We start from the raw sequence: 20,528 nt of genomic DNA on the forward strand, positions 1-20,528 counted from the left end.
ACATTATATAAAAAGAGATAACTAATGTAATGGAATTTCACAACAAAAAAGAAATTTGCAGAAAGATTAAAAACAATCTTCAACATCCACCAAACACAAAACACTGTACTCTCATCAAGAATCATAAGGCAAAAAAAAAATTCAAGATTTTCTTCTATCAGATTTGTTATTTGAAAAGTGTTAAATGGTGATTTTTGTCTGAACTAAATCATTCTGGACGGCACTCAGTATTAGTCTTGTTGTTTGTAGTTTGTGTGAGAAAAGGGCATCAGTCCAAGCTAAGAATGAAGCATGCTGCATGCTGCCTGTGGAACTCCTCCAGTACAGCTGTTTTACTCATTCTCAAACTTGCTGTATGGGTGGTCCGAGTCACTGATCAGACCTGCACAGAGGAAATAGGAGGGCAGACAAAGTGGAGACAAAATGAAAACATAGAAGCTCGTGGTGGGTCAGTGAACATGATGTGCTGCATTCTTCTGCCTAGATGTCACTTTCACCATTTTCCATGGGTCTCTGAGGCAGCAACTCTCAGATGTGTCAAGCTTCATAAACCAGATCCTACAATTCCCGGAATGGATCTCAATTACATCTTTCATTACACTCTAGCTCATATCTTTCAAATGTCACACCTCAGCTTTAATGCATGTTTCCTGTTAAAAATTTCAGTTCCCAAGCCCAAGTTTGAAATAGCCCAGATGACATCACTTGGGGCATTTTCTCAAGAACTGTAGGGTTTTCACAGACTAAGTACAACAACAAAAAATGTGTAAAACTGAAGAGTTAGAATATGTGAACAGTTAATATTTTTTCCATCATCGTACAGTGGAAAACCAGCTGCTGATATTGAAGATACAGTAGAAAGGCATTCATTATTAATGTTATTCTAATACTCAAACATGAATGTGTACTCCCTTGTTTGCTTCACTGAAAGGTGAAAAAACTAATAAACTAAGTGAGTCTTTTGAGGTACAGTATGTATTCAAAGTTGTCAGTTGAACATGTAAAGTCAGAAATGTGTCTGTACTCACTGTGGCTTTATATTATTTTTGTTTTTACAGTCCATGTCAGTAGGGGTGAATGATGATTCAAAAGTTAACTGGAATCCAGCAAAGCAGAAATACTGCTGACAAAACAACAGCTGGGCTGAAGGACTAACAAAGGCAACTGAGGGAAGCTGAGGATTAGTTGGGCTAATTGCAGATGTCAGTGGTGGCTGCTGTACAAAGAATTGGGAATAGTTAAACGTTTAACATTCTAATCTCACCTACTTTTGTCCCGAGAGTGAGATGAGAAGATTTATATTAATCTCATATCTGTGATGTGGTCAGCCTAGCTTTGCATAAAGAGTGGAAGCAGCAAAAGCATGGAACAAGCATTACTGTTTGTGCACTGATTAAACCATTTGGATACAATGTACTAATTAGTGAACCTTACAGGTGTTAGTAGGTGTAGTTTTTCCACTTTGGAGAGAGCTTGGCAGGCTCTTTCCCTCTGCCTCCAGTCATCATGCTAAGTTGTGCTAATTATGTCACGAATCCAGCTTTGTACTTAAAAGTACTCCACTCATTTAGCAATCCATTCCTACAACACTGTGTGTTAGGGGTCTGCATTCCAAACCCAACAATCTGACATTAACACCAACTTTGCACCATGATTGAGAGACTTTTTAAAAATGTGCCCCTTTCTCCCCATATTCAAACAATATTGTGTCTTCCCCCATTACGGCCAGCTTTTCACTCCGCCTTCGAGTGTGACCGTTTAGAACAACTACAATTACTTTTGATTTTTGGACGGCATGTCTTATGAACTACTTCTGATTTAGCATAAACTGACCCCTAGGCGAATCGCAGCCAATGTAGCCAGTAATGGAGCCTTGAGCCTGTAGCCTGCAGCAGAGATGAGGAGCAGGCTAAAGAGGTCTGGTAAGCTCACTTCTTTCTAACTCCAAACCCCCAGAGTTTTTATTTATTTATTTATTTATTTATTATTTTTCAAACTTGCAGTCTTCATCCCCAACCAATGCTGACTCTCAATTATATCGTAGTCACCAAGTTAATTGCTAAGATCTAGGAACAAGACATCAAAAAGGTCCAATGGGACTAGAAACACAAAGCAGTCAGACAATTATTAGGTTTTACACCTGGGGTTGACTCCAGGGACCCAAAATTTAGGTCTAAAAATATGTATGACCCCCAGCTGTTTAAAATAAAGGCATTTATTTGATAATGGATTCTTTTTTTTTTTTTAATGACAGGGATTTTATTCCAGAGTTATGAATGAAACATTTTTGTCTGCAGTCACGACTGAGTCCAAAAGCGCAATATGGTGGCACCCACGTTCATTTGAAGTCACTACGTTTAAATAGATGGTTCTGTGCATTTTGCACTGCAGCTTTAAGTCAGAGGATGTAGTCTAGTCTATCCATCTCATCTCTTTTGTCATGTCTAGCATGTACCACTGCTTTGATTTCATACAAGCTAGTGCACTAAATCAGCTCCACACAAGTAAATGGTTGGAAAAGCAACCGTAGGTTATAAAGTGAGCAGTGTCACCTTTAAGTAATCCTATTTTGTCCTCCTTGTCGCATTTTGATCATATGACAGCTAAATCTGTTGTCCCACACCGCTGACTGGTATGACAAAGCAGATCACATCACAGATTAATGGGTTTATCACCCAGGCAAACTTTTTGCTAAATTGCTAAATTAGTTTAGCTTGCTTCACTCTATGCTCAACTGTGCTGAATTTTAGGTTGTGTCAACATGCAGTCTCATAAAGGTCAAGGTTCATGAAATAAATGAGTCATGCAACATAATTCAAGCAATGTACAAGTTTTTATGTTTTATTATTTTAAAAAACTTTTAAAAATGAACTTGATTTAACTGAAATTAATATTAACTTATTAAAATATTTTTGTAATATTTGTTTAGCTTTGTTTGAATTTCAGGGGTTAGGCAAACTTGTTTGCAAGAGAAAAACAAAGGGGAACCATACAAATGTCTGCTGTAAACATCCATCACATTTTACAGGCAAACTTCCTGTGTTAAACTTTGACCTGTTGTACTTACAGTCGCCATGCATGCTTACAGCTTGCCTGTCCAATGAGGGATTATTAGCAACATTACAGGTGTGTGAGCTCATTTTCAGTTTGACTCCAAACAAAGTGGTTCAGATAATCTGTTTACAACCTGTCTGATCATCTGACCACTTGTGTTCTTGCCTTGTCTGACTTTGCTCGGGAGATGTTGCCATGTTCTGAGATCTTCACATTTTACCTTATGAGTGCAATTTTATCACGACGGCCAAGACTGACAATAAAAGCCCAAGTAGTAATAAATCAGAATGATCCTTTAAAATGTGAGCTTTAACAGTTTGGGGAAAACCTCACTGTTTGAGAGGGAGAATAACTAATCTTACACAGTTTCCCATTCATTAGGTGACTATTGATTAGGTATAATTGGGTAAAAACTATTTAAAGTGTTTTTTGTTCAATGACAAAGCTTTGTCTGCTGTTTCAGTGACCTGTAAAATCTGGCTCACAGTCACAAGGGGACTTATATTTGACACCATCGTATGATAAATTATGCTTAAATTGATTTAAACAGACAGGAGTTAGTTTAACCTATACATGACCTGAATTGCCTTGCTTGGGGACTGGGCATTTACTGTTGAATAATGCATTGCTGGCACAGGGTATGGAAATGAAAGTCAATGACAATGTCCTGGAAAATCTGAAACCAATTCACTGTGCATCTGAAACAAAGCTGATGTGAACTGAACACACAGGAGACGGTAGTTTACATCCAGTACTGTGTTAGACCTACAGATCAACTCAAGTACAGCAGGTTCACACATCACAGAGAGAAATGTGCGCTGAGTCTGTCAGACTATAATTAAACAGGTTGAATGGAGAACATACGGTAATACAATGTCAACCGAGGTTCATACATACCATACTTCCTGCGGATCTCATCGTGCCGTGCCTTTCTCTCCACCTTCCTGTAAAACAGCAAAAGGACAATCAAAGTTATGCTATTCCACAGGTCAGACAGATCTTTGGCATTTACACCTGTAGTTCGGTTCATTTGGACCAGACCAATGAAGTAAATGAGCATTTGTTTCCTTTGAGTTCTAGTCCGTTACAGGTTACCACTTAAGTTATTATGAACAAATGACAGGTAACATATTAATTGGAGAATTCTGATAATGTGAAACCTGTTTCATTAGAACTACATGTACCCATCTGGGGAAATCAATTTTCCAGTGACTGACAGCAAGCTATGCAGCACGTTTCTTCTCTGGCTTCACCAAGAGCTCAAGAAAAATTAATTATGGAGGTAGAAACAGGACAAAAGAGAGGAGTCCCTTACTGTAATATTAAGAGGGAGATAGTTACTGAGTGGTCACTACATTTCAGTGACTTTTTAATGAGGAACTGGGAAAAATCATTGGACTCAAGTGATGACATGCATGTGTGTTATCATTGTTACCAAATGACTTGAATAAATATACAGTACTATGCAAAAGTTTTAGGAACTTTAGATGTTTAGATTCTGTCTTCTGCAAAAAGAAGGACAAGGAGTCCTGCAACAAATGGTATGGCTGCCACAGAGCCCTGATCTCAACATCATGGAGTCAGTCTGGGATTACATGAAGAGACAAAAGACACTGAGACAGCCTAAATCCACAGAAGAACTGTCTCCAAGATGCTTGAGACAACCTACCTGCCAAATACCTGAAAAAGAGTACCTATGAGAAGGGATGCTGTTTTAAAAGTAGAGTGTTTTCACAGCAAATATGTATTTGATTTAGGTTTTTTCTGTTTACTGCGCTTTGTATGAAGTTAACTGATAGATAAAACTATTCTTGGCATTATTTTTGAATGCATCCTTACTTTGCATTATTTCTTCTGCCCAAAACTCAAGCACTGTTTATAAAGATCAATTATAAGACTGCTTATAAGACTGCTTCCTTGACAGTTAATGGCCAGAAGGTGGATTTAATAGTAGCTTAGCTTTTGAATTCAAACTAAAACTCACATTTGATATTAAAATATCCTGTGGTTTGTGTGTTTTGATTTAACACCACAAATGAACTGCAATGGACGTTGACTGAGATCCACATTTTCAAGCAAGTCTTTTTCCAGTGTCACATCAGCATAAATTAACCCATTTATTGAGCTAAGCAAACAGCTTGGTGTGAAAGCACCCTAATTTTACAAATTCAGACTCAAGGACAACATTCAGACCATTCTATCATTTACTGTAACGCTAACAATTTTTCCATAACAGCAAACCACGTTTGGAAAAAAAAAAAAAGCTTTCATTTTGGATAATGGCATTTAAATGCTGGCTTTTTGTGGATTTTTAATTTATATTTCACTCCTTTCAGGCTTCAATGTAACATTTTAACTGGCAGCAAAACACAAGCAGAGTCTCTGAATTCCTTTATAAATCCTAAGATCAGTGTATCTCTCTGGATCCCTCTCCATCAGAGCTCTTATAAGGCTATTGCAGTGCTCCGTGATACCCTCAGACCTGGCCTGTTGCTCCAGTGCGTCAGACCCACACTCACCCTTTCTGAGGAGTAACAAAAGCTTGGGAGGAGTTTTTATGCTCTGGACCTCCAGGGGCGTCACATCACTTCATCTTGTCACCAAGAGCTGGGGCACTATGTAACGGTATGCAACAGGCTTTGAGGGACATTTTCAATGGGTGGGCGTGGCAGAGGTGTTACCCGATCAGCAGCTACGTATATAAACCCCACCGTATATAAAAGGCAGTGTGCATGCATAATACAACAGGGTGTTCAACGCACCTTCGTTTCCATTTAAATAAACGTTTTGCTACGTTTTTTTGGGTCTGAACGTGCCCCCGGTGTAAATCAGTCAGTGTTTTATTGCCAAGTAGTGATCTGTGAGGAATCAGGGTGCCTGAGCTCTGCCTGCCATCTGTCCCCCTGCCCTGCTGCCGGCTTGTATGCAACTAATTGACTGACATGTTCAAACTCCCTTCACATAAATATGGCTGCACTCAACAAGCGGGAAGTGAACAACGAGAAAAAAAAAGGAAGCAAAAAGAAGGCAAGGAAAGGATGGAATCTTTTCCAGCACTTGTCTATGGAAATGTGGAGCTTGATCCTAAAGCAACAGAGATCCTCACTTACAGAAGCTGTTTAAGGTTCTGCTCTCTGATTTCAAGGTTTATCAATATATTCGGACACTGCTGTTTGGCTTTCTCCCTCTCACTTGTTGTAAGTAGGACACAAAAATTTTGGCAGAAAAAGCAAAAGACGCAGTTACTGTGTCTGATACACTTCAGTAGCCTTGTAACAGTCAGTAATTAATAAAATTAACCCATGAACGTGCCTCAGTACATACAGTCCTGGTTGAAATTATTTTCACCCTTGAATTTTAAGTACAGAATTAACAATATCTTCAGATATAAATGCAAGTTAATCAATTTTGTACGATCAGAATATTTAATAAAATGCCAAAAGTTATTGAACAACATCAAAAAAATAAGACCTTTCATATAGTGAAATAAATAATAGACATAAAATGTATGCTCGATACAATAATTGGCACCCTTTTAAATTAATTTAAATTTGTTCCTTAAACAAAATAAAAAACAAAAAGGACTCATCTCTGCTTAATTTTCAGTGTTCACATGACCTGAATTAACCTTTGAATGACGATTTTACTGCACAAAAAGTGGCTGATTTTTTCCGGTTCCTTTTTCACAATGGCAAAGACAAGAGAGCTTCCTGAGAGCATCAGAAATAAAATAATCAAAAAACAACAATTCCAAAGGCTACAAAGCAATCACCAAGATCTTGAAATACCTGTTTCAACAATTTGTAATGTTATGGAGAAGTTTCACAGTCGTCAAATTATTAAGACGCATCAAGGATGTGGCGCAAAGAAGAAACTCAATGAGAGAAGTCTGCAAAGGTGGATGCGGATTGTAGTAAAACACCACGTAAGAGCTTCAGGCTGAACTAGAGCAATCTGGAGTGGTGGTTTCAGCCTGTACCATACTCCGCACACTAAACCAAGTAGGGCTCCATGAGCAAAGGTCAAGGAGGAAACCACTATTGAAATAGAGTCGCACAAAGGTAAGACTAATGTTTGCAAAACTTTAATAAATATGCCAGTGTTTCGGGGATAATGTTCCTTGGACAGATGAAAACCAAAGTAGAGCTGCAGTGCATCAGTTTGTTTATAGGCAACAAAATGAAGCCCATAAGGAAAAGAAACCCCTACATAAAGTACAACATGGTGCAGTTTAAATCATGCTGTTGGGCTGCTTTGCTGACTCTGGTACTGAAAGCATTGAATGTACCAAAGGAAAGATGAAATCAGAAGATTACCAAGGCATTGTAGAGCAAAATGTGTCACCCAGTGTCAGTGTCTTTAGAAATTGATTGCATCAACTTTCAAGGCTTAATTTACTCCCATTGCTGCAAGAATACTGTTTACCTTTGTACCATTTAAGGTTATTCAAAGGACTTGAACTTCTTAAATTTAATTAAAAACTGGAAAAATGGGGGTGTTCTAAAACTTTTGACTGGTAGTGTTCTTGTTACATATTTTGCCCTCTCCTGGTCTCCAAAAGGGGCAATGAAAGAAAAGGTTAGGGAATTGGCTATTTCACGATAAGTAATTTCTTTTTTGAAGGGGAGGAAAAAAAAAAAATCTAATTGATTTGGGTCTCAAAATTAGCAGTACAAACTGGGCTGAGTGAGTGTTTTGCTAAATTTTGACGGTTTCGAACGGCTTTCCTACTGTGCCAAAGGCAAACTTCTAACAAAAAACAACAATTCAGCTTTTTTTTTTTTTTTTTTTTTTTAAATGACATTGGCAGCTTAAAAACCATCAATATCACTTAGCATTCAAAAAGATGAATGTTTCAATCCCTCAGGGGACTTGGTGATGATTCCCCGAGACTCTTCTTGAGCCCAATGATGGGTCCTATCTATTCTGAACTTCCTGTTCACAACACAAACCTCATCTATGTAGGTCACTTCACTAACTCTGACTTTGGAGATTTGATCATGCTCACCACAAGAAACCCTGACTAGATTCTGCACGTGAGAGAAAAGCTCATAGAGGTTGCATAATTCAACTCACAGGCTCTCTCTCAAACACACACGCATGGAGAACTGGGGCTCTGATGTTTCCAGCACTGCAAGTGATGATGATAAACCAGCTACTGACTATCTTTCTGCATGACTGACCCACTTACCAACACATCACCAGGCCATCCTCGGAGGATGAATGCACTGGGAGCACAGGCACTAAACAGAAAGATGAGGCTGAAACATTTATAGAATGCAGGAAGAGCAGGGGTTCCAGGTTTACTGACTGCTGCTACAACACACAGTTGTATGATTCAATGACTAGCATACTGTTTCTTTGACAGTGGATGATACTCCACAGGATGTAGCCCAATCTATTTATGACCACATTTCCAGGGAGCAGCTGCTCAGCCTTGGCAATCCAATTGGTGTTATGGGATGCGAGTAGAGGAACACTGAGCTCCTCTTCTGTGACACTGACACATTGGAGCTGCTCAAAAACACTAGTTGCTTGAATCCCAAACACACAATGGGCCCTTTTGTTGGGGACTATGAAGTATTCTGTTGTAAAAAATCTTTTGTAGGGTGTGCTGGGATATTTTGAGAGGTAAAATACCAAATGTATTGCAAGAATAGGATTAAATCTTTAGGTCATTTGTGCTCATACAATCTGATCCTGCTAATTTGACTGTATTTATATTCTACTTTTATTACATAGAAAAGGGGTATTAGCACGATGAGCTTGTTTTGGTTAATTATAGTCTGCATTTATTTTCATTTAATCACACTACATAGTCCTCCATTTTAAGAGGCTCAAAAGTAGATGGACAAACCAACATAATTATAAATATAAGGATTATTTTGAATACCTGGATGAAAATCCTTTGCAGTCAATGACTGTCTGAGGTCTGGAACCCATGGACATCACCAAATGCTGAGTTTTCTCCCTTGACATGCTTTTCTAGGCCTTTACTGCAGCCACCTTCAGTAGCTGTTTATGGGTCTTTCTGCCCTCAGTTTTGTCTTCAGGAAGTGAAAAGCATGCTCAGTTGGAATGAGGTCAGGTGACTGACTTGGCCATTAAAGAATATTTAATGGCCAAAGAATATTTCTCTGACTTGAGAAGCTCTTGGGTTGCTTTGGCAGCATGTGTTTGGTCATTATCCTTCTCAACTGTGAAGTACTGTCCTATCAGTTTTGCATAATTTGGCTGACTCTGAGCAAATAGTGTAGCTTTATACACTTCAGAATTCATCCTGCTACTTCTAATCAGCAGTCACATCCTCAATAAAAACCAGTGACCCGGTACCATTGGCTGACATGCAGGCCCATGCAAAAGCACTGCCACCACCATGTTTGACATATGATGTGATATGCTTTAGAACATGAGCTGTTCCCTTCCTTCTCGATACTTTTCTATTTCTATCATTCTGGAAAAAGTTAATCTTGGTTTCATCTATCCAAAGAATCTTGTTCCAGAACTGGCCAGGTTTTTTTAGATAATTTCTCGCAAAGTCTAGTGTGGCCTTTCTGTTCTTGAGTGTTACCAGTGATGTGCACCTTGTGGTAAACCCTCTGTAATGACATTCATGAAGGCATCTCTTGATTGTAGACTTTGACAATGAAAAGCCTACCACCTCGAGAGTGTTCTTGACCTGCCTCAACACTTCAACATTTGGAATAAACTCCAGACCTTTTATCTGATTAATTTTTCATGAAATAACAGGGGAACAGGCCACACCTGACCATGAAATTGATTGTCAGTCAATTGTCCACTTACTTCTGAGCCTCTGTAAATGAGGGACTATGTATAAAAATGGCTGTAATTCCTACACGGTTAATGCAATATTTTTTTAAACTCCTTGAATTAAGGCTGAAAGCCTACAGTTCAATCACATCTTGATGTCTCCGCTTCAGATTCATTGTGGTGGTGTACAGAGGCAGAATCACAAAAATTGTGTCACTGTCCAAATACTTATGTACCTAACTGTATAGAGCATGTTTAATACAGAGTTAAAGGCACAACAGCAGCAAGTAAAACAACTTGAGTACTAAAGGCACAATTAATAGAAAAGGCATCAATAAGACCAATGTATGGCAATGATAAAATACAAAGCAATATCAAAATTTTATGCAAAAATGTAAAACATAACATAAAACTTTATTAGATCAATTTATAAAATAAAAGAAATACTAAAATACTAAGACCACTAAGAGCAACCAAAGGCCATTAAAAACATGTATATCTTGAGTCTTAAAAGTGTGTTGAGGGGGAATTTGATTTGCATTTGATACTTTGAGAAGAGCAGATTCTGTGTTATGACGAGCCCTTAAGCCTGATTGGAATTTCTCTATGATGTTATTATTTCCTAAATAAGACAGAAACTGTTTATAGAAAACGTTCTCCAGAACTTGGACAGGAATGGGAGCTTGGAGATGACACAGAAATTATTAAATACTTATTTGTGAAGGTTAGGATTTTTAATAAGACGTTGTACTATTGCATGTTTAAAACATTTGCAAGACTGCTGTTTATAATAAGAGAAACTGAGGTTCCTACATTATCCAATACTTCCTTTAAGACATGTGTAGGAACAATGTCCAGGGGGAAGGTGGTGGACTTTGTGTGAGAGATTGTATCATAAATTTGGAACAGACACACAGGCTGAAAGACATTGAAGATGGCAGAGCAGGCAGACACTAGAGAGGGATTGTAGGTGGGTGGTGAAATGTTAGATCATATGTGGTCAATATTTGTTTAAAAAAAGAAGAAATCCTCATAAATGGCTGTGGTCGGCTCAGAACAGGTAGCAGCAGGGTTGAGAACTCAATTAATTGTGTGGAACAGAACTTTGGAACTGTGGGAATTGTGGAACAGCCTTACGGTATCTAAAGTGAAACCTGCAGCTTATCTTTTCTCCATTTAGCCTTTTCTACATAGTTGCCGAAGAGCACAGGTGTCGTCATTCAGCTGGGGTTGAGTTTTGGCTCTAGGTTTTCTGACTACTAGAGGGGCCCTAGAATCCAAGATTTCTCCACAGATTGACTTCAACTTTGTGATTAATTCGTCTGAGTTCAGCTGAAGGGGTACAGCCTTAATACTGCTTAATAGAGAGGAGGCTCTGTAGGCATAAGATAAATTAAATGCAGTAGATTAGGGATGAAACGGTTACCCGTTTCATGCTAAACCCCGATAACATTCCTGTGTGTGTGTGTGTGTGTGCGTGTGTGTGCGAGTGAATAATATTGATAATAAAAATAAATAATGAAATGATTTTAGTGTCATTGTCAATACTTTTTGAACATTTTCAGCACATCTTAACAATAGAGCGATAATACTGATAACCATGACAATTTTTGTCAATATATTACATAATGTTAAATTTTCATATATCGCTACAGTGGATGTATTTATAAAGCAAGGGTAACAAACAGGTAATGGAGGATTGGGGACGATGTGAATCAGGGTGAAAAACCTATACATTGATTGTCTGAGACACCCAAATCCTCCACAGAGTCAATGGTCAGACCAACATGCTGAGTAAAGTTAAGAGAGTCCATTGTTCCAAGAAACTCAGCGGCCCTGGCATTGGAAGGGGAAACCCTATATGTGACAACAGTCAGAATAGGGAAATTAACTGCTGAAGGTGTTAATGCCAAGGGGGGACAGGAGGGGGGCCAGAGCTGGAAACAGCCTGAGATGAAACCAGGGAGGAAGAGAAAAATTCCGGGGGTATAAGTGAAATGTGAACTGTCAGTCACATGGAGAGGACTTCACCGCGTGCTATATGTCAGCAGCTAACATACATAGGCCTAGTTTGTTTGGGTAAATTCCGTCTCTCTTAAAGAAAGATGCTCAATCCCAGAGCAAATTAAAATTTTTCATAAATCCCTGAGCTCTGAAATCAGACTGAAACCACTTGTGAAGGCACAGGCAAGTGTTGTGGTGGAAAGATAGGGTCCGTCTTGGGAGAATGGTCTTCTGCTGGTTCCAGGCAAGGGAAACCTCCAGACTGTCTTATCACAGCCTTCTTCAGCATCCTGCGACAGCTAGGTGGACCATAGTGTCATCAGACAGGGTTGCATAGTGGTTGAAGATGTTTAGGTGAGGTGGTGAGGCAGCCCCGTCCGAGTATCTCTTAGGACCACGGACCACCACTTCTGCCCAGGACAACTGATGGTTAGGTTTCAAGCAACAGGAAAGCTGTGGACAAGTGGAGGGGGTTCCATAGAACTGTGTCCTGGATGGCTGCAATATTTTTGGACTGCACAGCTTCCACTTCCATGAAGCTGGACTGAAGGGAGTCTTTCTTTTGCAGTTCATCAGAAAACCGACAAATGTCCTCCTTAAGCTCAGCGATCTTTCTGTTTGCTTTCTGAAGGAGCCTACAGTCCTCACAGGGCATAGTGTGCAAGGTTGTAAACTCAAAGAGTAAGATTGTTTAAAAACCCTCAGTAAAAAGTAACCAGCAAGACAAGCCACCAGGCTAAAAAGTTGCCTGTCATGTGCTATGGCTGTCGTGTGAACAAACAATCCAGCAAACACGGGGCAATATTAGCATTCATTTGGAATCATGTTTCTCTGTCCAGTATTCTCTCTGCTTCTAGCTGTGGTTTTTCTACTCTGGTCTGCTCTCTACTCATTACTCATGACAACCGAACATAAAAAACCCAGAAATCTCTCTTTATAATTATATAGGTTTCACTTAAATAGTTATTAATTGCAGAGAAACATACTACCATGTGAAGCTGTAAGTTCAATAAATACAGTTATCATTTGTTACTAATAGTTTCAGCCTGTTTTCACGAAAGCCTGGTCCGAAGTTCTTACCGTTCTTCAGTGCGTTGTTTGATCTCCTCTCTTCTCCTGGCAAATCTCTCCTCATCTCTGTCAGGCCTTAAGATATAAGGAGGCACAAATAGAATATCAGAATCCCTACTGTTCATAGAAGCAAAGAACAATCATACTCATCTGGATGTGACAAATTACATGCATCTACAAACTGCCACATTTGCTTGAGGGATATTATTTTCAGAAGCAGTACTTAGAAGTTACAGTGATTCAAATTCTGCAGTCTTCACAGCACAATTTTTATTTGATTCATGAATCATCTCTGCAGCTTGAGAAAAAAAGGGAATTTGATCTTCCAAAGTAAAGAGAGACATGCTTCAGAAACAGGTATGTCAGCGTTGATGGAATTAATCAACAATTAACTAATTTAATAAAAGCTGAGCAATCTGGAGGTGAAAAAATAAAACTGCCTGTAGGTAAATGGAAAAAAAAACAAGGAAATGAAAAGACAGGGTCAGTTTAAGTTAATGTATAGTCTGAATAAGTGTGTGAACGAGAATGTGTACGTGTGTTTGCATGAACAAGTGTGTGTGTAGGGTTTTGGGCTTGCTCTTCATCCCATTTTTTTCTGTCAAACATGAAAAAGACTCCTACACTCACAGGAGTGTCAGCCAACTGCTGACTGACTGACATGACATTTTCAAGTGTGCAAGAACAACAGTGGACTGAATGTAGCCCTGTTTCATAGGTGTTCAACGGAAGAGGTTAACCGCACTGAGCTGTTAGCCACAGAGTAATTAAAGAATTCCTTTCAATTGAGCACAGCAGTAATGTCTCAGAGGTAGACCCTCTGATTCGCAGACATGGCTGACACCAGGGATTTAGGCCTTATACTATCTTTAAGTCATTTTTGTTTTTAATTTTTACAAGTTTGGAGCTCCTTTGATTGTTTAGGTTACAACAGGTTCACATAGTATTGCTAATGGTATTGTTTCCAACACGTAATTGGTTGATACTTAACCCCAAGTGCATGGAGTTTTTGTGCTCTATTAAAATTAAAGTCTGATACTTTGTTAAAGGTCACATTTACCCCAAGTTACCAATTATATATTATTATTATTATTATTTACTAAAGCATTAGAATAGCACTGCAATAAATCTTTATGACGCTCACTGTGTTTGTTTTTTCTTGATGGTAGTTCAAACAGCTGTTGCTTCAACTCTACAGTCATCTACAGTCTTAGTCAGTGTAGTCTACATGTAAATGCCCTGCTTTCTACAGAGTGTCTGCAGGGTTCACCCCGTTGAATTTAAGTATTTTTAATACCACACAGATGCAACTTAATACCTGTGTCACAGTGCTACTAGTGAAGGTGTAAAAGATATCTATGAAAACCAGTAGAAACGATGAAGCCAACAATTATTTACCAAGTGCATGAATTTCTTAACATATTTAATTTCTGTCAGTGCCCTCTAGCAGTAATACAACAGTAATTCCTAATAATATAGATTAATCATTAAACATGACTTGGATCTGGATTAGGAGCAAGAAATGGATCGATGAATGAATGGATGGATGAATAAGCTAATTCAGTTAAAATAACTAATAATAGTTAAAGTTCACATATAAATTTTACATAAGGTCAAAGGTCTGGCATTTTCCAGCCAGTTTTTGCTAAAATCCCATTTAAAAGCATTGTATAACTACACTACTGCCTATGGCAGGCTATGAAAAATATTTTTACCTTTGTAAATGAAATTTAAACACTGTTTAATACCTTCGAAGGCCTCTTTTGAATTAACAAAAAGAAAAAAAAATCACTTAAACACAGTAGGTTTGTCATCTAACTTTACCTTGATTGACGCTTTCTGCAGCAGCAGCAGCAGCAGCAACATACAATAATGCTGACGAGGATGGTTCCACCGAGCACAGCCAGGGCAATGATCAGGGCTTCAAAGTTCACTGAATCATACCAGAGAATAAATATTTAATATTCATATTGATTACAATAATAGTATGTATTCTGCAGTAATAGATTAAATAAAACCTGAAACTTGAGGCCCTCTTTCACTTGATTAACTTACATTTAACTTGTTTGGCAATGGTGCCACCTGCTGACTTCTCTGCAACACTGCAAGTCATCACATTGTAATGATGAAAGTACATACTACACTTCCTGTTCCGGTGAAAAAACATAACTAAGACATCAAACAAGACTTAATGGTGGAGATTTTGTGTTGAAGCCAGAAACCACTCCAGCAGCAGTTTACTTACTACTTTATTGTCAGTTCTGGTTGGTAGTATATTAAAGTAATCACTTTTTTTGTTGTTGTTTTTTTAAATCAGCCAAGTCAGTGATAAAACACTTGATTTAGCAGCAGAGATCAGGTTACCACATTGAGACAAAAAGTACAAATTTCTTCCCTGATTCTGATTATGGATATTCATTATTGTGGCAGCACAATCTAAGTAGCTATATGTTTTCCAAAAATCCACTTCTCAGCACATGGATAAGCAGATATCATGTCATGAGCAACCTGAAGGTGGTTACTTCGGTTTGATTTCAAAGAAAGCTGAACATTTTGAACATTTTTTGTTTTAAAAAGTAAGGTTTGCAACTTTGACCATTCTTACAAGAAAATGTATTTATTTTCCTTTCCATATAGTGTACTAGCTAGGAAGCCAAGTAGGGGTTTGGGGTTTGTTTGTCAAGCTACAATTCCCACCATGGCCTTAATGAATGACGGCCAGTTTTTGCTAAAAATCACATTTAAAAGCATTGTATAACTACACTACAGCCTATGGCAGGCTAGGAAAAACATTTTTATCTTTGTAAATGAAATTTAAACACTGTTTAATACTTTTGAAGGCCCCTTTTGAATTAACAAAACACAGTTTCAGTGATTTTTAATCAATGACTTTCCATAACTCGGTTGGAGCACATTCAGGACATTAAAATATTCTTTCTTTGTATCTGTTATTGTTGTTTTTATATTCTTCTATCCTCTACTAAAAGCTAAAAAAGCTATCTAATGCATCAATGTGTAAACCTGGTTGGAAAATTCATTCTGTCTAATTTTTTATGCTGTGATCTTTGTGTGTTAAATGCCCTTACTTACCCAATGAATGTATTAAATCTCCTATCTCAACCTGCATGAAGTATAACTCTCAGAACTGAACCTACAATATTTTTTCAAAAAAGATCATATTAGTTAATTCTAAGTTAACTGAATGTCTAAAGTTACATGGAATTTGCCCTCTACCACAGAGCACAATCACTAAGTAATTAGTCATTAGAATTAAATGGAATGAATCTTCCAGTTGTATTAGTTCTTTTTGTAGAAGTCCTCTTCATCTTACTGCTGTGGAGTGGAAAGTGGAGTCAACGGCACAATGAGACTAGTATTGTCACAGTTTGATCTGTTATTCTTTTGATTTGTATATTTTCTATCTGAGGGGAGGCATGTGGTTAAGAGGTGCAACAGATTTTTTTAGGGGGCTTTTACATCAGGGACCCAGGCCTGGATCCGAGGACATTTGACCCCATAAATCCAGCTTGTTTGATTAGTGTGAACACTGTGCATCGTGCCTTGGTCCACCTGTAAAGGTGGCACAGTACCAAGCAATCATACCTAATAAGAAAACGCTTTTAGTCTAATGCTCCTCAACACTGGAGGCTCCTGGGCTTATGTTCATTCTCCACTAATAACTTGTATCAGATTGTGAGTTTGTGTAAATCATTTAGACAATAGAAGAAAAAAACTCAGGCAGGATGTATAAAGAAGAGCAATGACACTGTTACATAGACTGATGTTTAAGCCCCAGTTCAATTTACTCCTTCCATTCTTTCTCTAATGTAAGTATTTTCGGAAATGCCCAGTGCATTCTGCGGCTTTATTGTGGACTACGGCTAAAACTCGAAGCTTCAAAGCTTCTACCGTTGCCATGGAAATTGACATCCAAATCAGTATTCAAATGCTGCATTTAAAAAAAAAAAGTATCATTATATATGCATTACCAAAAATTCCCAAATTGCCCATGAAATAAGAAATAGTCACTATGCATCAACACTAATTATCATTAGTTATTAATAGTTATTCTCAGACAAGAACATTTCATCTAAGCGATAGTTTTGTGCATCACAGCTCTCATCTAATGTCACTAGCACTTACACTGGGACAGTGACACGTGCCCAGTGACAGGCTTGACAAGTTACAGCTACGCCAGCCTGCCTGTAATAACTTCCAAATTTGGGAAGATGACCCTCAAAAAGTCAAGTGCCAGATATGGCAAAGGAAAGTGGCATATCACAAATCTAAAATGGGTTTGGAAAATCACCTGAAAAATGTTAGTAACAGCTTAGACGTCTTGCAGGATTTTCTTTTTTCTATTATGGCTGATGTTAGTGCAACCTGCATGCCAATAAAGTATAACGCTGTAGTCCGATTTTTGTCCTTGTCTTAAACCACAGTGATGAATTGTGGCATTAAATTAACACTAAACTGTTATTTATACTCACATTTCATAATGTGAGAAAACCACATTCACATAGACAATGGTATTTAGACTGATTTTTAGCCTCATCCAGGCTTGTTTTGTCTATGATCAGCTAATGCTTAGCCAGGTCTAAGCATATCTAACAACAGAAAGATAATATTGTCAGGACTGCTGAACTATTTTGCGCATGTGTCCAATTAAAGAAATTGTTGGAATTTTGTTGCGCTTACATATTTACAGTTATTTCACTTACACAATCTGGTTCATGTTTTAATTGTTTGAGTGGGGCTACTTTTCTGTATTTATTTATGTGAAATAACTGAGCTTGCTTTGATAAAATGTGTAACACATGTTCGAGCTTTGTTTATTGATTTGGTTGAAAATAACCACACCTTAAGAATTTATCATCACACAAATCTGTTAGCTGGCTACTTTCGACATCTGACTGACTACTCAGAAACCAGAGACTCCCTGCTCACCACTGATCTTACTTTCTGTACTAAAGAAAGATCAGTGGTGATGTTTTGGTGTGCACAGGCACACTGAAACATCGTCAGTGAACTCAATGGTCAGTGAACTCAATGGTTCACTTCTATAAAGCTGTTGTAGACTGTAGATTGGTACAGCCGTTCAACCACATCAGAGAGGAAGCAAGCAGAGTGCTGCAGAGGCGAAACCTTCCCTCTGTGACACTGAAGCCATATGAGGTGAGAGGAACAGAAAGTTTTGGCTGATTCCTTTCATACAACTAGGTATCTTTTCAAATTTCTCCCAAATTGCTAAAACAAACCAGTGTTTATCTAGAAAAGCCTCCCATGACTGCATATATCCTGCAGCTATTTGCCTCCTAAATTTGAACTAACCTATATTTTAAAGAGGTGGATCATTTTAGAGCTTCCTCCTGTACTGCAAATGGGCATGGGACAACACAGTTACTTTTCTTTTACTTTTTTTCATATCTGCATTGGTTCTATCTTTTTGGACATATCTCTTATTGATGTAAAGTGTGTATGTTATGCAGTCTATGTCCTGTATTTGTGTATTGGCTTTGTTTTGCATGTTGAAGTGGCAATGGAGCATTACATCTTCAGAGTACTGAAACAATATAACAATATATCAACTTCCTCATGTCAAGTTACCAAGCTGAGTATTTTGGCCAACAGTTTCCTTCTACAATGAAATCCAATAAAAACTTTTTCATGTTTACTTTTCATGCAGGAAACAGCTCTTTACAACACCTGTGGGATGACTGGCAGCAGTCAAATGACAAATGAAAGAGAAAAGCAGACTTAATCATCATCTTTCACATCATAACCAGACTGATCAACTCACGCCAACACACTCCCCAACGGGCCTGGGACAACTGGCACACTGACGCTGGAGGCAGCAACCAGCTCACTGGGTATTCTGTGCAGTTGTTGGTGGTAAAGCACCACAGACACTGTGCAGACAAAAGACAAAGTAAACCCTCTGAATGGCAGGGTTCTATGAAGATCAGAATCATCTACATACTGTACAAATTTAAAGCTGAATCAATTAGTCAATTAATAACAGTAGATTAATCTACATATACTTATTATACACAATATACAGATTCATAACATATTCACAGTCGTATGTTCCGACTGTTGGTCGGACACATCAAGTCATTTGAAGATTTCAACTTTGGCTTTAGGAAATTGTGATGGACATTTTTTCTCTATTTTCAGACATTTTATTACTATGCAATTATTCAGTTAATCATGAAAGTAATCACCACATTAATTGCTAAGGAAAATCCTTAGTGGTGGTACTATTTAATCAGATTGAGCTGCAAGCTTTGTCATCAAGATTATGTCCTCAACACATGTAATTCACATTTGCATTTTTAAAAAAATCATCACACCAAACTCGATTAAAGATATTGTGATTTTATGATTCTTTGCCTATCTGAAATTGTACACTTTAGAACTTTCGGATCACTGGAAAGATCTAAAAAACTAAATGTATAAAATTCGAACAAGTAATATGTCACAGAGTTTTCATAGGCCCAACTCAGTGCATTTTCGTTGAGGATTTGGTGTGAGCAGACAAACCACTACTAAAAACTGGCATTTGGTAAGCTTTGTGTCACTGCCTTACTGAATTTAATAGCCCTGGCGATTACAGTTGAACACGTCTTCATTTGATTTGAAGGAGGTTAATGTGCAGACAAATTAGGGACCATAAAATGAAACGTATTCGGACAAAGGTCTGCTCCTGACATTCAAATGCTGCACCCACATTAAGCTTGGCAACCTTACCTTGGCATGTGGGACACAAGTGTCACATTTGTTGTAGGTAGAGCAGGCTAAAAAGAGAGACAAACAGAAACAGAACCGAAAGTAATGAAAAGCTATGATAGCAGTAGCAATAGGTCCGCAGGCGGCTGTGTTTGCAGTCACTTTCAAGTGTGACGTATTTTAAAAATAATACTTTTTTTCAGTAATGAACGAACCTACTGGCATTTACGTCTCTTATTGCCAGGTTAAACGTTACCTACATGTCAACTGAAAGAATGACTGTACCGCTTTTCAGACTAGTATTCAACTTACGAATTGGTGGTGGTGGAGTTGTTTGGCATTCCCCCATGCTAACAAAGCTAACGCACAGCACAGCAAAAAACAGCATAGTGGTCAGCGTTTGTCTGTCAGTTATAAAAGAAGACATTATTTTAACTACAGAACAACAACTGGGTAGGTTAACTGCGTCTAAAAATATAGAATACGTGCTCGTAAAGACTAAACAGCTGCCTTTCTTGCCTCAAGTGACTCTCGATAACCAGTGTTATTTGTTTTGCCTCGATTTATTGCTGTCACTTCCTTTCTGTCTAGGGTTAGCGCGTTTTAATACTTCTAGACACCCCGTGCGGGAGGAGTTTATACTTTAAACCAAATATACAAATGACCGCCCACCCAGCTCGACCGCAGCCCCCCAACACACACACACACCCCCGTCTTTGTTAGTATGGTAGTCGGTTTTTTGTTTTCTGTTTGTTTTGTTTTTTTAACTTTTGACTTACTCACTTAGCATCTTGTAAGGTTAAACAAGATGCCATTTTTTCCCCAACTCTTTTTTTCTCCATAACAAAATTTGGAAACAATTTTGAAACAATTTGTATGGGGAGATGCACACTCCTCTA

The 20,528-nt window shown here is 38.2% G+C and overlaps 1 protein-coding gene across 2 annotated transcripts in view; it reads right to left on the bottom strand.

Moving 5' to 3' along the window:
- Positions 1–20,232, bottom strand: part of LOC120784229 (pituitary tumor-transforming gene 1 protein-interacting protein) — a 20,341-nt gene extending 109 nt beyond the window's left edge. The window contains exons 1-8 of one of the 2 annotated variants that reach the window (XM_040117835.1): positions 20,149–20,232; positions 19,942–20,033; positions 19,651–19,697; positions 18,701–18,809; positions 14,725–14,833; positions 12,910–12,975; positions 3,952–3,998; positions 1–382 (exon numbers count right to left, since the gene is read on the bottom strand). The exon at positions 1–382 is cut by the window's left edge and continues 109 nt beyond it. In XM_040117835.1, coding sequence (XP_039973769.1) covers positions 333–382; positions 3,952–3,998; positions 12,910–12,975; positions 14,725–14,833; positions 18,701–18,809; positions 19,651–19,697; positions 19,942–20,017 — 504 coding nt within the window. In that variant the 5' untranslated portion in view covers positions 20,018–20,033; positions 20,149–20,232 and the 3' untranslated portion in view covers positions 1–332. Of the gene's footprint in view, positions 383–3,951; positions 3,999–12,909; positions 12,976–14,724; positions 14,834–18,700; positions 18,810–19,650; positions 19,698–19,941 lie in introns of both variants that reach the window. The other variant, XM_040117834.1, reaches the window with a different exon arrangement.
- Between the last annotated feature and the right edge of the window lie 296 nt (positions 20,233–20,528).

This window comes from Xiphias gladius, chromosome 22 (genome assembly GCF_016859285.1).
Source record: "Xiphias gladius isolate SHS-SW01 ecotype Sanya breed wild chromosome 22, ASM1685928v1, whole genome shotgun sequence".
NCBI classification, from domain to species: Eukaryota; Metazoa; Chordata; class Actinopteri; order Istiophoriformes; family Xiphiidae; genus Xiphias; species Xiphias gladius.